Genomic DNA, 15,492 nt, shown 5'->3' with positions numbered 1-15,492 from the left:
CATGCAGAGGCCATCGACACTCTCCGCTCCCCGTGGCCCCCGGGGCTTCTATATGCCTTCCCCCCGGTCTCTCTGATTCCCCGGGTGATCCGCAAATTGTTGCTGGAACGGGCGGAGATCATACTTGTGGCCCCGCATTGGCCACGCAGACCCTGGTTTGCGGACCTGGTGTCTCTGTCAATAGCCCCATCTTGGCAGCTTCCTCAACCGGAGGACGCACTGACTCAGGGGGCCGTGAAACACCCGGACTTGCAGTGGCTACGTCTGACCGCTTGGTGGTTGAGCGGTGTGTCCTAGGGGAGGTCAACATTCCTATAGATGTGATTCATACTATTCAGTCCTCCAGAAGACCGTCTACGAACCGAATTTACTCGGCCACCTGGTGGGCCTTTTGTGCATGGTGTCAGCGAAACAGGGTTCCACCGCTTCAAGCCTCGATCATCAATATCCTAGTTTTCTTACAGGAGGGCCTTGCCAAGGGGCTTTCACCCAATACATTGCGACGGCAAGTAGCGGCAATCTCGTCGATTCTGTCCTTTGGATCGCTCTCCTCTCTGGCCCAGCACCCTTTGATCCACCGTTTCCTGCGAGGTGCTACGAATCTCCGCCCTCCTGTTCTACATAGATACCCGACTTGTGACCTCTCTGTTGTCCTTAACTCGCTCACGACCTCTCCATACGAGCCTTTGCGGTCAATAAGTCTTCGGCTTTTAACGTGCAAAGTTGCCTTTTTGGTAGCAATTACTTTGGCTCGCCGCATCTCGGAGATGGCGGCCCTCTCCATCCGGGAGGACCTCTGTGTGTTCCATGCGGACTGTGTTGTTCTCTGCCTGGACCCAACCTTTGTGCCGAAGGTTAATTCCACCTTTCGTTTTTTAAAACGAAAATATAATTTATTTGATTGTTGTATATAATTCAGTATTATTTATAAAAGAATTGGGGTCAAGACTGGTTAACAGGTGTAAGAGTTTAGGGTTTTTTGTTTACAAGGAGAGTCTTTAAAAATTGGAAACAGTGGTTCTGTTTGATTTATGGGTTTTTTTTTCCATTATTTAGCTTTACCATTCAAAAAATGGATAATAATCTTACCAGATACAAAAGGGTAATGTGGAGTTTCTAAAGTTAAGTTATTCTTTTTTTAAAAAAAAAAACCTGCTAAATCCAAAGAAAAGTAAATGAAGAACACCTTTTGCACCCTTACCAGCAAATAGAAAGTACACTCAGTAGTCCTGCTGCAAAGCCAAGCTCCTCACCTCTCTCCCAATCCCATCCCAAAGGGATTCCACAGGACTTGGGCTTGTTCCCATGCCTCACGAACACTCTCCAATTCCTTGCAGAAATGGTGGCTGCTTTCAAAGCTTTCTGCCCCATACAGCTGGCTGTTGGAAAACTGCAAGGTTCTTCTGCCTCTTGCTAGGATTTGGGAAACCAGAACCTGCATACTAAAGCAGTGGCTTCAGGATGAACTTTCCAAAATCTTGCTCTTGTTTTAAACACCCTCTATCCCCCCCCCCATTGACATTTCTTGAAGAAAACAAAAACATAAAACAAAAAAGGCTGAGAGAGGCAAACTTGTTCATCTTTTTCTCCCCCAATCCCCTTAGGTGTTGAAACTAAATTCCCCACCTCTGTCCTCCAATCTCTATCCCCTCTAACAATTTAATTTACTAAACTTCCTGCATGCCTGGAAAGAGGGTGACAAAATCTATAAATTACTTATCTTGACTCCATGCTGAAGAGTAGAGTAAAGGAATGAAGCAAGCAAAGAAAAATTTTCTGCAACTTTTTTCCTTGAGGAGCCAGTTAGAACTCCCCTAAAAACTTTTTGCTGTTTGTCTAACTGCCTTTAAAACCTAGCTAGGACTCTAAAGCCAAGTCCTAACTGGGTCCTACAGGCAGTCATACAAATAGCAAAAATATTTCCAAGGACCTACTTCTATTGCTGCATATGATCTGCTCTAGCCAGCTAAATTTTTTGAGCTGATTTTTCTCTTCAACTTCTCCCAACAAACAGCTGCAGAAAGGTTTTCTTTACTTGCTTCATTCCTTTCCTTTACACTTCAGCCTGGCACTTGCTTCTGGGCCACAGCCATGGTGTCTAGGGACACTGGGGACGGAGCAGCTTGCTTTCATTCCTAATGTGACAAAATTTCTAGATGGAGGCCTATGGTAAAAAGTAAGTGAGCGATTGGCAATTGAGGTGGGGAGGCCCAAAGCAGGTGGGCTTATGTCTGTACTAGGCCTTCCAGGATCTCCGCATATCCAAGGCACCCCATGCTCATTTTAATCACCTGCACATTCATTGCACTAACAACTGCACTAGGGAGAGTAGGGATGGTTGGTTTTAATGTGAGGCAGTTCATTTAATATTTGTCCTGGCTTCCGGCCGTAATGGGCAGTCTCCATTATGGTCGTAACTTAAGGTATACCTGTATATATGTGGATTCTAACTATCGTAGTATCATGGGAATAATGAGTTCTAAGTCACTTTTTTTTTGTTAATATGTTTAAATCATTAAAATGATTTGCTTGAGATTAAGATTTAGCAATAGCCTTTCTAAACTTCAGAAACAGATGCTTTAATGGGTGTGTATCTTTAAATACGTTCATCTCTGCAAATATTGTATAACTGCAGATTCTTGAAATTCCTGTTTTTCAGGTGTTGGAAAATCATGTTTATTGTTGCAGTTTACAGACAAAAGGTTTCAACCAGTTCATGACCTTACTATAGGTAAGTCCTTAGTAGGTAAATGATGAAAGATGAAACATTTGTACATAAATGGTTCCTAATCCATTTGATATGTAATTTAGGTATATACTGAACAATTATTATTTCCACAATTATAATTACATTTGTATATAGCTACTGTTTTTCATAGTTGTATGAGAATTCTAGGGAATTTTAGTTTACTGTGGGCAAACTGTTGATTCATCTGCTCTACTGTGTGATTTTTGCTTGAGCCAGGAAGCATGTGCTTAGCAAATAAACTGGAAATGATAGCTTATCATTTCCTTTGAGAACCAAAACTATGGTATGTGAGAAAATAACAAGCCAGGATAATCTTTCCAAGTTATGGTAAATCTGGGGAACTCTTTTTATTCTTAACTAAAATGACCAGAAAAATAGGAAGATGGCAATTGAATATGTTGCTGTCTGCTGGAGACTTGTACTTGGAGGAGACTTGCTGGAGTCCTTGACTTACAACATTTCGTTTAGTGACTGTTCAAAGTTACAACAGCACTGAAAAAAGTGATGTATGACCATTTTTCACAGTTATGACCTTTGCAACATCCCCATGATCATGTAATCAAAATTCAGGTGCTTGGCAACTGGTTCATATTTACAACCGTTGCTATGTCCCAAGGTCAATATGATCAGCTTTGGCGACCTTCTGACAAGCAAAGTCAATCGGAAAGCCAGATTTACTTAACAACCGGGTTACTAACTAATCAACTGCAATGATTCACTTAATAACTGTGGCAAGAAAGGTTGTAGGATGGGGCAAAACTCACTTAACACATGTCTCACTTAACAACATAAATTTTGGGCTCAATTGTTGTCATAAGTCTCTCTGGGACTACTTGTAATCACTCAGAGAGTCCTTCTCCCCCCCACACACATACATAGGCACACATAAATACATAACAGTTAAGCTTGTAAACAGTGAAAATTATTTTAAACTATTGTATTGTCGCAATGACTGAGTCCTATACTGTCTCATTGTTGCTCACAATTAGTGAACTCTCCTAGCTGCATTTTGCCTCTCAGAAGAGGAATTGAATGTGGCACATACTCAGGGAGTAATAAAAATAATAGGAACTATGGCCATACATAAGCTTTGACAAGAGTTTCAGAATGAGCCAGGAAGGTATTATGAAGAGAGATCCTTCTGTGGAAGCCAGTTACTTTTTCTGTCTTGGAGTCCAATCCCAAAATGTCATGGTAGGCTGTGCTCATTCTCCTGAGGGAGAGCATACATGCTACAGCTTCAAGCTGTAAGCTAGAACTAGACAGATCCCAATTCATGTTATCACTAACATCATCAGTAAGGCATCTTCATTCATTTGCATGTCAGTCTAATGCTAAAATGAATATAAGTTGCCTCTACAGTAGCCTGCAGAGATAAAGGCAAAGTCATAATTATATGTCCTTTAGAAATGATCTAATCTTTATTTATTGATTAGCCCTTGGGCCATATCAAAATGCAGCGCTCCAGAAACAATTATTACAAAAGTTTGGTAGAAACAATTTAAAATGAAATTTGAATAGGAGTAAAACACAATTTAAAATGAAATTCAAGTAAAATACTAGAAATAGAAAATAGTAGAAATGATTAGTAAGGCCTCTTCATGCTATAGTAGTGGGTTTGAGTGTGAGCCATCTTAGTGCTAAAAACTAGACTACAATGTCTGGCATGAATGGAAACTTAGCAAATCTGTATCAAATAGTGTAAAGGAACTGGAATACTGAAGCAACTGGAGAACAGTATTGCAATGTTTTTGAAAGACTAATGTAGATCTTTATTTCATTTTCTTTTACAATTTTGTGTATTTTTCTGATTGTTTTTGTATATAGTTAGTCAAAACTAAGAAACGATGGGTTTCATTTATTTTGTTTCATTATTCAGGTGTAGAATTTGGTGCTCGAATGATAACCATTGATGGGAAGCAGATAAAACTTCAGATATGGGATACAGTAAGTAAAAATCTTCCTGCAAGAATTTTTTAGACAAATTCAGATTGTTATTTTAAAAAAATAGAAGTTACCAAAAATAATATGGTCCTCCAGATTAGCAAAACTGGTCCTTGATTTTGCACTTGTTAAGCTGGAAACATTATGAATCAATAGTTTCTATCTATCCACTGTCAGGATAGACAGTGGCTTCATTTTATACTTGGAGTGTTGGTGGTGGTAATGATGATGATTGTGAAATTATTTTTAACTTGCTACTTCTAGGCTTTAAAAAGAGTAGGAAATGATTGTTCAATTTTTGTCTTGTCTACCTATGGTCTGAATTAGCATGTTTTGTTTTAGGGGCTGTAGTAAGTTAAACATATTTACTGGAATGAAGAGGTTTTAAGCAGCTACATTATAGAATTAGTTTATTCAGTAGTATTGCATCATTTACTTCAGTGCAGTTGGCAAAAAGGCTTTCACTTTAAAACAATACTTTAAAAATTGTTTTGATTTTTTTTTCCATTCTGATTTTTTAAAAAAATAAATACATAATGGTCAACTCACGGTTCTTAGCTATAAAAAGAAACAGAAAAAGTATTTGTGTGTTGCTTTCTGCACCTAATAACAAGAAACTCTTCTAATAACAAGAAACTGGAAGTTTACAGCAGGACATTGGGAAGAGCATAGAAATCTTGTTGCTTCCTCTTTCCATCAAATAACTGCTTAGAATTGCTGGAAGAGAAAACAGGACCAAGCCTTAGATTTCCCTTTAGCTATTGGGCTTTGGAATTAGCAAGGCAGGGTTGTTGTGAAAGTGAGCAAGGGTCACAATTTCCACCAATATTGGAAGACTATTTCCAAACAGAATTAAATTGTAGCTTTTACAATATAACCTGGATGGATATGAGAGATGCATAAAAAAAGATCGAGTAAGTAGGTAAAGATTACAGATTGTCCATTGCTGTAGTGGAAAGCTACTAAATTGCTCACATTTATTAATGTATCTTCTATATTAATATTAGAGCAATACTTCATGAATGAAGGCAAATATACATATCCCAGGATAATGTTGCAGGATCCAATATGGGTCGGAAGCAGTACAAAGCAGCTTTCGAAATCTGCAAGTGGGCATTGCATATTGCTCAGAAGCTGCTATTTGAGGACAAATCATGCTTTGCAAAGATCACTTGGAGATGGGCAATACTTCTAATGTAATCTATCAGATCCCCTGCATGGATTGCCCCTGTGACTATGTAGGATAGATGGGCAGGAAGCTAACCACCAGACTGCAAGAACAGAAGCGAGTGTCAGATCAGGAGACCTGAACTCATTAGTAGCCTGACATTGCAGTGAACAAAGACATACATTTAATTTCTCAGCTACTAAGATTTTTGGCCGAGCAGCTAAAAAGATAGCCAGGGAAATGATTGAAGCCTGAGAAATAGGTCCCTTGTCAGTCAACAGCAGGGCTAATTTACCACCAGTTTATCAGATACTTAGGAGGACTTGATAGCACAAAGAAATAACAGCCAATAGCCAGCCAATAGGAAGCCACACCCAGTCAGGCACCTCATAAATATGATGTATAGAGTAGTCCAAAGACACATTCCAGTAGAGAGAAGTTCCATGAGGATGGGCTCCAGCATGAGTCCTAAAGCTCAGAAAGCTAATTCTCTTGTCCTTATGACTGACCATGTGGATCCTGCATTAATAGTTCAGTTTCTAATAATTTCACAATATCAAGTAATACAAAAGTAAGATTTAGTGTGAAGTTTCTGTTCATAGATGTATCAAATTCAACAAGAAATGAGAAAATGACAATTTTTAACAGGACTAACATTTTGCTTTAAGAAACATTAAATTAACAGATTCACTCTGCCTTGTTCAGTTATTTAAAAATCCTACACCTGGAGGGGAAAGAGGGTATATTTGATTTCATTTCTGGTTTTTTAAGATATTGCCTTTATCTTTCAAGTTTTCAAAATTGTATTTTATTTCATACATATAGGTTTACGACCATTTACAACTACTTTACGAACATTCATTTAGTGACTGTTCAGAGTTACAGTGGCACTGAAAAACGGACTTACGTCCTCCCACTTGGCCTTTGCAGGGTCCCTGCAGTCATGTGATCACAATCTAGGCACTTGCTAACTATCTTGCACATATGACGGTTACAGTGTCCTGTAGTCATATGATTGCTACCTTGTGACCTTCCCAGCAAGCTTAGTGACAGGAGGTTTCAAGTTACAGTCATGTGATGTCCTAATGTCTGCAAGTGATTTGTTGAACAATCATGGCAAAAAGGTAGTAAAAACATGCCTCACCTAATTACTGCACTGCATAATGATGAATTTTCTGATTCCTATTGTTGTCATAAGTCAGGGCTTATCTGTATCTAGGTCCCTCTATTTACCTAGAAGGTCTCTTTAAAATTTTACCATGTAAAATGCACAGTGGTGCAGTAGTTAGAGTGCAGTACTTTAGGCTACTTCTGCTGATTGCCGGCTGCCTACAATTTGGCAGTTCAAATCTCACCAGGCTCAAGGTTGACTCAGCCTTCCATCCTTCCAAGGAGGGTAAATTGAGGAGCCAAGTTGTTGGGGACTAAATGCTGACTCTGTAAATCACTTAGAGAGAGCTGTAAAGCACTGTGAAGCGGTATATAAGTCTAATTGCTATTGCTAGAGATTACTATTTTTAGGAATAAGGATATTCATAATATTTTGTTTTTAGCTATTTTGTGTACAAAGCTCCATGCAACTCTGTTTCAAGTACAAAACTGCTGTTATGTAGTCAAGACTACAGCATTATTCCTGTCCTAAGTCTTATAATTTGCAATTAGAAATCTTAACAATATCAAACTTACAATTAAAACAGCAAAACAGAGAAGTGCAATAAATTGTAACATAGAGTTGACCTGGATATAAATCATGAAGTATGGTTCATATATGATCATTGACTTCTGACATTGCATGTTTTATGTAAATATCTTCATGTCATATCAGAGCTGTATGCAGACCTAATATCATACAAGTTTCTATAATACGCACCAATTGCCTAATATTATATAACAGACCTTATGAAGTAACTGCCCTGCTCTGACTAGCCTGAGACTTCACAAGCTACATAAACTTGGCATATTTAATATTGATTGCTAAATGTCCTTAATTTATTTCACTATAATTTATCTAGGGTTAAAAAGCAAACTGTCATATCTTTTCTACAGATGATGTTAGAAATATATTTTCTTCTATATGTTGTTTACATCACTACATGATTTAGTATTGCTAACAGACAACAAGCAGTTTCTGATATTGATGTGGATTCTGTTCATTTTTTCATCTCTATATTTACAGTATTTATAAATACTCTATAAATTACATTATGGGTTAAACATCTGTTACATATTTTGCATAGCTGTGCCAAGCTATACTGATAATTAGTTTATATAGACCTCTGGATCATTTATTTGAAAGATCAATTTATACACAAGATGTTTTGTACGTTTTCTGTGCTTGCCATTCTTCCAGTGTGTATATGTGTGTGTTTATTCTCTGGATAAGCTTTGTTTCAGAAGTACAGGATGTTATTTAAATGATAACAGACATATATAAAATCAAATTCAAAACTGTTGCTTTTCATAATAAAATGATGGAGAAAAAAACCCATCTGAAGATTGTTGAAATCTGGTTGCAATGTATGATATAATGGATAAAATCTGCATCCTTGGCCTTCATACAACTTTTACTCCAGCAGATGGTGGGCGTAAAGATGTCATTCATCATTTATTTACAATGGGCTTTATTTATTCTAGTGTCAACAGCTGCCCCAGGGAGGGAGATATTGAATTCAAATGTGAAGCGCTGGGCTATTTGCTTCCTTTCAAATTTGTCTTCAGAGCTTAGTTGCTAGGAGTCCATTCTGTACTCTAATAATGATTCATGTATTGTGAAGCCATTCAGTAAATTGGGTTGTCAGGGATTGCCAAAAAAGGTTTAGAGGTCTTGTTCTTGATTTTTCCCCTAATGATGCTGTAGATTTTTTAAAATATGTAAGTCTTATTTTCAAGAAATAGTGGCTGTTTATTTTGTTCCCAATCTCAGTAAAATAAATTTCATAGTATAGTTAAGTAAACTGATACTTCTCACACATGAGGAATAAGGAACTGTTGCTCTTGTTTTACTACAGGCTGGGCAGGAGTCCTTCCGTTCCATCACAAGGTCATACTACAGAGGGGCAGCAGGTGCTTTACTAGTGTATGACATTACAAGGTGAGAATCTTGCAGTTTAGTGTGATTTAGACTCTTGTACTCTTGTAAAGTATACTGGGTTGGTGGTCTACTAGTTCATGCTTTATTTAAATTTTATTGCTATCAGTGGACCTATTTTAAGCTTTATTAAGATGGATTATATCTATTGTCAAAGTACACTCAAATTTTGCAGGACTGAATCTGTATATTCATGTTGAGTTTTAGAGACAATATTTAATGTGGCTAAGGCGAATACTTAATTCTGAAGTGGATTTTCTGTGTAGCTGATAAAGCTTGTAATTCGAGACATGATTTCACAGTGTTCTGCTGTTACATTCTTAAGCATTTATACTTTTCAGAATTCCCAACCAGATGAATGCTAGGTGTTTTTTGGTTAAAGATTACATAGACACTGTGGGGAGGGAGGGAGTGTGTGTGTGTGTGTGTGTGTATCACGTAGTAGATTACTTTTCTGTCTAGATTAGGTTATATTTTAATATCATATTGTGCTGAGAGTTTTTATGTTATTCAGATTATAAAGCACCAGAATGAAAAGAATTTTAAATATTGAGTCTTGTTCCTTTATCATATCAGTCAAAGCAAGAATGATTTCTAAATACTGTATTTTTCGGAGTATAAGACGTACCTTTCCCCCCCTAAAAGAGGGTGAAAATTTGGGTGCGTCTTATAGACCAAATGTAGCCCCGCCCAGCCTCTCAAATGGAGACTTCAGAGGTTGAAAAAAGCCTCTGAAACCTCCGTTGATAGGCTGAAAAAAGCTTCTGAAAACTCCGTTTGAGAGGCTGAAAAAAGCCTCTGAAACCTCCGTTGATAGGCTGAAAAAAGCCTCTGAAACCTCTGTTGATAGGCTGAAAAAAGCTTCTGAAACCTCCGTTGATAGGCTGAAAAAAAGCCTCTGAAACCTCCGTTGATAGGCTGAAAAAAGGCCTCTGAAAGGGAGGTTTGAGAGGCTGAAAAAAAGCCTCTGAAAGGAAGGTTTGAGAAGCTGATAAAAGGGCCTCTGAAACAGAGGTTTGAAAGGCTGAAAAAAAAAAGCAAGGCACAGAGCTCACAACCAACGAACCTGTTGCTAAAGTTCACGTCTGGGAACAACAGCTGATTGGGGGTATTCCAGGAAGCGGATCCACCCCCAATCAGTTTTTTTCTTATTTTTCTCCCCAAAAACTAAGGTATTTCTTATACTCCGGTGTGTCTTATAGTCCAAAAAATATGGTAGTTTGTGCTGATTCTAGTTGTGTTATTTGGTTGCATTTTATATAAATTCAAAATGTAAGGCCTTTTTAAGAAGGGTGAAGAGTGTTTGGTTTTTCCCAAGTTATTACCATATGTTTCAGACTATAAGATGCTCTGGACTATAAGACGCACCTAGCTTTTGGAAAACAAGAAAAAAAAATCTGCCTCTGCCTCCCAGCAGTTTGCCTCCTTGCAGCAAAGAGCAAATAGCCAGGTCAGCTTCAGCACAGCCTGATTTAGCACGAGCAGCTGATTGGTGATTGGATCTCCCTCCTGGAATACCATCTATCAGCTGTTCCAGGCTGCGGGGATGGCCACTGCCCATCGCCACTGTCGCCGCTCATTGCCACTGCCACCTATTGCCGTCTCCATGCACCCCATTTTTGACCTCTGCGCAAGCCATTTTCGGCCCGTGCCAGGCGGGGATCCCCACCGCATGGAATGGGCCAAAAATGGTGTGCGCAGAGGCTGAAAATGGGACATGTGGAAGCAAAAAATGGGGCGCGCAGTGGCGGCGATAGGTGGCAATGGCGATGGGCGGTGGCAATCCCCGCAGCCTGGAACAGCTGATAGGCCGTATCAGCCGGAGGCAGATCTAACCGCCAATCAGCTGCTCTTGCTATATCAGGCTGTGCTGAAGCTGACCTGGCTATTTGCTCTTTGCTGCGAGGAGGCAAATTGCTGGGAGGCAGAGGCCAAAGGGGGAGAGGGGGCTTGCAGGTGGGTTGGGGGGCTTCAACAACATTTTCTGTATAAGATACACAGACATTTCCACCCACTTTTGGGGAAGGGTAAGTGCATCTTATACACCGAAAAATATGGTAATTAGTTTTGATTTGTAAGTTCCTTAGGATTGATATCAATTATATGGAATATAAACTCTAAATATTAATCTTTTGAGATATTTTATTGGGTCTTTTTTTTTTTTTTTTTGGCGTTCATTTACATTTTAGTTTCTTTTCAGGAGGGATACTTTCAACCATTTGACAACATGGTTAGAAGATGCCCGCCAGCATTCTAATTCCAATATGGTTATTATGCTAATTGGAAACAAAAGGTACTTTGTTTTCTGAAATGGTGTACATTAGGATAATTGTAATTCTATTGTATAGATATATAAATTTATAGTTTAGATTTTTTTTATTCCAATTTTATAAATAAATTAAGGCTGAGAAGATGCCTAATACTCCTTCCCCATCCTATTTTCCCCCCACAACAACCTCTGAGGTGAATTGGACTGAAAGAGAGTGACTTGCACAAAGTGACCCAGCCAGCTTTTGTGTCTAAGGTGGAACCAGAATTCACAGTCTTCAAGTTTCTAGCTCGGTGCCTTAACCATTAGATCAAACTGGTTCTCGGTTGCAGAAAGTATGGAACAAATACAATGATAAAATTAAAAAACTTAACTCTCATCTGGAGGCTATTAAAAGTGGTTTAATTAAAATATTTTACATTTTCTCTATGCAAAATATTAACTGCCCTTTATTTTATAGTTAGCTAGCTAGCTTCCTGCCTCAACAGTTCTTGCAACTAAATAAAATCATCATATTCCTAATCTTCTTCCTTATGCTAGTTGATTTGCTATTTGAATTTTGAAACATTAACATGACTTTTTTGTTGCTGGCAGTTCAGTAGGCTGAATTTGTTTCTATAACTTGCTCTGGCTTCTACTATCATTCTTCATTGTTTTTGTTTTAAAACATTGTTTTATAACTTTAGCAATTGCCAAAATCTGGCCTGCTTTAATAATAAATACTTTTTTCTGATTAAAACAAATCTATTGACAGAGTGAGTAGATTTTACTTCTTCCGTATAGCCAAACTACTCTCTTAAAATGTAGCCTGTTAGAGAGATCACAGACTCTGTAGTGTGTCCATAGTTTATAATAATTCATGGTTAATAAGCCAGGATGAAAGAAACATTGGATTGCCTTTGTACTATATCCTATAAATATTTTAGGAGACAATTAATGAAAGCGGTGCCATTTTTGCTGTTTTAAGGAGGAGTCAGAGTACTTGGTTGGGCAATAGTAAGGAAGTATTTTAGATCCTAAATTATTAAGCATGACACCTGAAATGTGAACCTACTAGTTTAAGGATATCCATAAATATCCTTAATGGCACAAAATGACAGGGAGCAGAAAATTCCATAATGTTGATTTTAATCTTACTTCAAATATGTAAGCAGTATTGTTGCAGCTAAAATAGTTCCTTAAACTTTGGTGATGTGGGCAATTCTACATACCAAATTTAAAATAACCAAACCTTGAAAAGTAGTAAGATAATTAAATTTGATCTAATTTCACTTAACATTTAATTCAGCTAAATATAGGTATGCTAAATGTCTATAATTTTCCATTAAAATTAGAATTTCATAACTACATCTGAAGGCTAAACTTGTAGACAGGATTTGTTTTATTATTGCTACTTGTATCTCATACCCTGGCAAAGGCAATTGTTTGGAAATAGTTAGCTAAAATAATGAACAACCATTAGTTTGTTTGAAGAGGCATGTCTTTTGTTAAGTATCAATACTGGCAATTCTGGCAAATTTTAAAGCTTTCCACTTGGATTTTTTAATAACAGTAGTGAATATATTTGCAATTTAATAATTCTGGACTTCAGAAAAATAATACTATCTGAGATAAGACAATTTGACATAATTGTAATCTTACCTAAATATTATAAACAGATACAGCTAAGTAATTCTGATCTTTCTCTATTAATTTTTTTCCCTTAGTGATTTAGAGTCTAGAAGAGAAGTGAAAAAAGAAGAAGGTGAAGCATTTGCAAGAGAGCATGGCCTTATCTTTATGGAGACATCTGCCAAAACTGCTTCAAATGTAGAAGAGGTAATTTTGAGTATTTTTTTATAGATGAAAATTCTAAGTTTAGAAAAATATTGAAAAATATCTTTGAAATAAAGATAAAATATTTTTCCTGAACTATTGAATCATACCAGGATCCTATTGAAAGCCACAGAAGGAAATGAAGCATTCTCTGCAGATTGTAAGATTGTGCAGCTGTTGGCCATGTCTCAATCCTTTCGCTGATACCTTAATGCCTACTTACCTCAAATGTGTACCCTGAGACCACATAGCTAATTTGTGAATACACAAAACAGTGTGGTTTTTTTTAAGGAGCATTGAGTGATATAGTGAACATGATCATGCCAAATTTAAAAGCACTTTCCCTACTTTGGACCTGAATAGCTGTTTATAGCATGCTATCTTCCATGCTACTTCAAACTTTATTCTGCCAAGTGCTCTAGGGGTAGGGAGAGGATCTGAATGTCAGCTGAAAAGCCCTGCTTTTTCTACTGTACCTTAGAAAATTTGCCAATTGACAAGTGTGAATTATTTTTTCTTTTCCTTTTTTTACATTTAGTGTGTCATGCAACACCATCAAGTTCTCACAGAGCCATAGGTTTCCTCAGAACAGTTAAAAAACCTCTTCAGGTTTTTTACTCAGAGGAAGTAGAATAAATGCTGGTGATTAAAAATAAAACCTAAAGAGAGAGAATAGAAAAGCCAGAAATCAAACTACAAAAGCTATTCTTTTCTATTGTTTAGATGGCACATTAAATCAAAATTTACTGAGTTATATTTCACCAAGGAGTGGAGGAATGATTTTCAACAGAATCTCCAATGTAAATCACAAGTTGCATTAAGAGTCCATTGATCTGTTGTTTACAAAAGACTTTGATCAAAATTGGATGACAGTCAGGAGGCAAACATTGAGATTTGTACAGTATTCAGGTCAACAGCAGATAACCATTTGTAAATAAACCACTTATCCAAAGAAGGGAGAAATATGGATGTCACTTTGCATTCTTATATGCAATCCCTTATTTTTCTCCTATAAAATATACAAAAACAGTCTTGGCTAAAACATTTTTCTGGGGAGGGACCGAATGGATTATGCTAGGAAGATGCATTAGCTGACTGGCAAAATATGCCACACACTGAGAACTACAATGTTAAGGAAAGAGCTGATGTGCTGATCTTGCCCTTGCTCTGGATTTTACTTCATTGAATCAGGAATTACCAAAAACTTCCACAATTAGGTTCATCTTAGAGGTGGCTGATTCAAAATAATATGGCAGACCCCAAACAAAATGGCTTGTTCTGATTTTGAAATTAGTATAGTAGTATAGCCTTTATTGTCATTGTACATCATATTTACAACAAAATTTGTTTACCCTCTGGTGCAATCCATAGCAGAACATTATGTAACATTAAAAAAAACAACGTAACATTGCTGTCTTAAATCTATTTTGTATCCAGGAAAACCTATCCAGTTTAATTTAAAATGTTGGGTGAAATTTTGGAGTTTTGATGCAAAGTAATATTTGTAAAATGAAACTTTTTCATTTCAAAAATAAACTATTAAGTTTTTTTTTGTTACTTTATGATTGATTTGGTACTATAAATCTAATCAACTATATATTGCCACCAGATGGCAGCATGTTACATAAAAAGCTTAAGGAATCTGTCTTTTTCAGTATCAGACAGATGTATTTTTTAAAACTTAATAGTATCCTAAATTATATCTTTGTTTATTTTCCCAAGTTTTCAAGTTTATTGTTTTATTGGTTGTAAGCTGCCCAGAGTTGTATTTAAAATGGGCAACTATGCAAATGTTTTAAATAAATAAACTTCAGCAGGTATTGCCTTTAAAAATTAGGCAAATATTATTCCCACATTAAAATTTGTAAAATTCACATATTTTGAATTATTGTTCTGCATTTTCAAAGTAATTTGATACACTGATACAATCTTGAGTATACAATTCTCCCTTATGTTAAAAGGGTTCTTTAGTGCATGTTGACTAGGATTAATATATAATCCTACTGTCAAGAGATCAGTGTCTTTCTCAGTCTATGTACAGGAAATCCTTGACTTACAACCATTTGTTTAGTAACCGTTTGAAGTTACAACATGATCAGAATTTTGATCATGTGATAAAAATTTATATGCTTGGCAATTGGTTCATATTTAAGACAATTGCAGTGTCCCAAGGTCATGTGATCACCTGTTGTCATCTTCTGACAAGCAAAGTCAATGGGGAAGCCAGATTCACTTAACAATTGCAGTGATTCGCTTAACAACTGTAGCAAGAAATGTTATAAACGGTTTTGCTTAGCAATAGAAATTGCTTAGCAATTTGTATCCTACAATTCTTGATAGGGTAACTCAATGAAAGCTAACAGTATCTTCACCATGCATGTTAATTATGACTTGCATGATAAACCAATTTAAAGGAAAATAAATTGGAAGGAACATTATTTTTCAACAGGACTATTTCT

The 15,492-nt window shown here is 36.9% G+C and overlaps 1 protein-coding gene across 1 annotated transcript in view; it reads left to right on the top strand.

Moving 5' to 3' along the window:
- RAB2A (RAB2A, member RAS oncogene family) overlaps positions 1–15,492 on the top strand; it is a 50,778-nt gene that overhangs the window by 18,759 nt on the left and 16,527 nt on the right. The window contains exons 2-6 of the mRNA XM_070940529.1: positions 2,660–2,731; positions 4,629–4,696; positions 8,870–8,952; positions 11,150–11,242; positions 12,925–13,036. Of these exons, the coding sequence (XP_070796630.1) occupies positions 2,660–2,731; positions 4,629–4,696; positions 8,870–8,952; positions 11,150–11,242; positions 12,925–13,036 (428 nt within the window). The remainder of the gene's footprint in view (positions 1–2,659; positions 2,732–4,628; positions 4,697–8,869; positions 8,953–11,149; positions 11,243–12,924; positions 13,037–15,492) is intronic.

The sequence above is a fragment of the Pituophis catenifer genome, unplaced genomic scaffold (genome assembly GCF_029215685.1).
Source record: "Pituophis catenifer annectens isolate HBS135680 unplaced genomic scaffold, rPitCat1.0.hap2 SCAF_3, whole genome shotgun sequence".
NCBI lineage: Eukaryota > Metazoa > Chordata > Lepidosauria > Squamata > Colubridae > Pituophis > Pituophis catenifer.
Note: the sequence above shows the minus strand (reverse complement) of the source record. Positions and strands in the feature narration are given on the sequence as shown.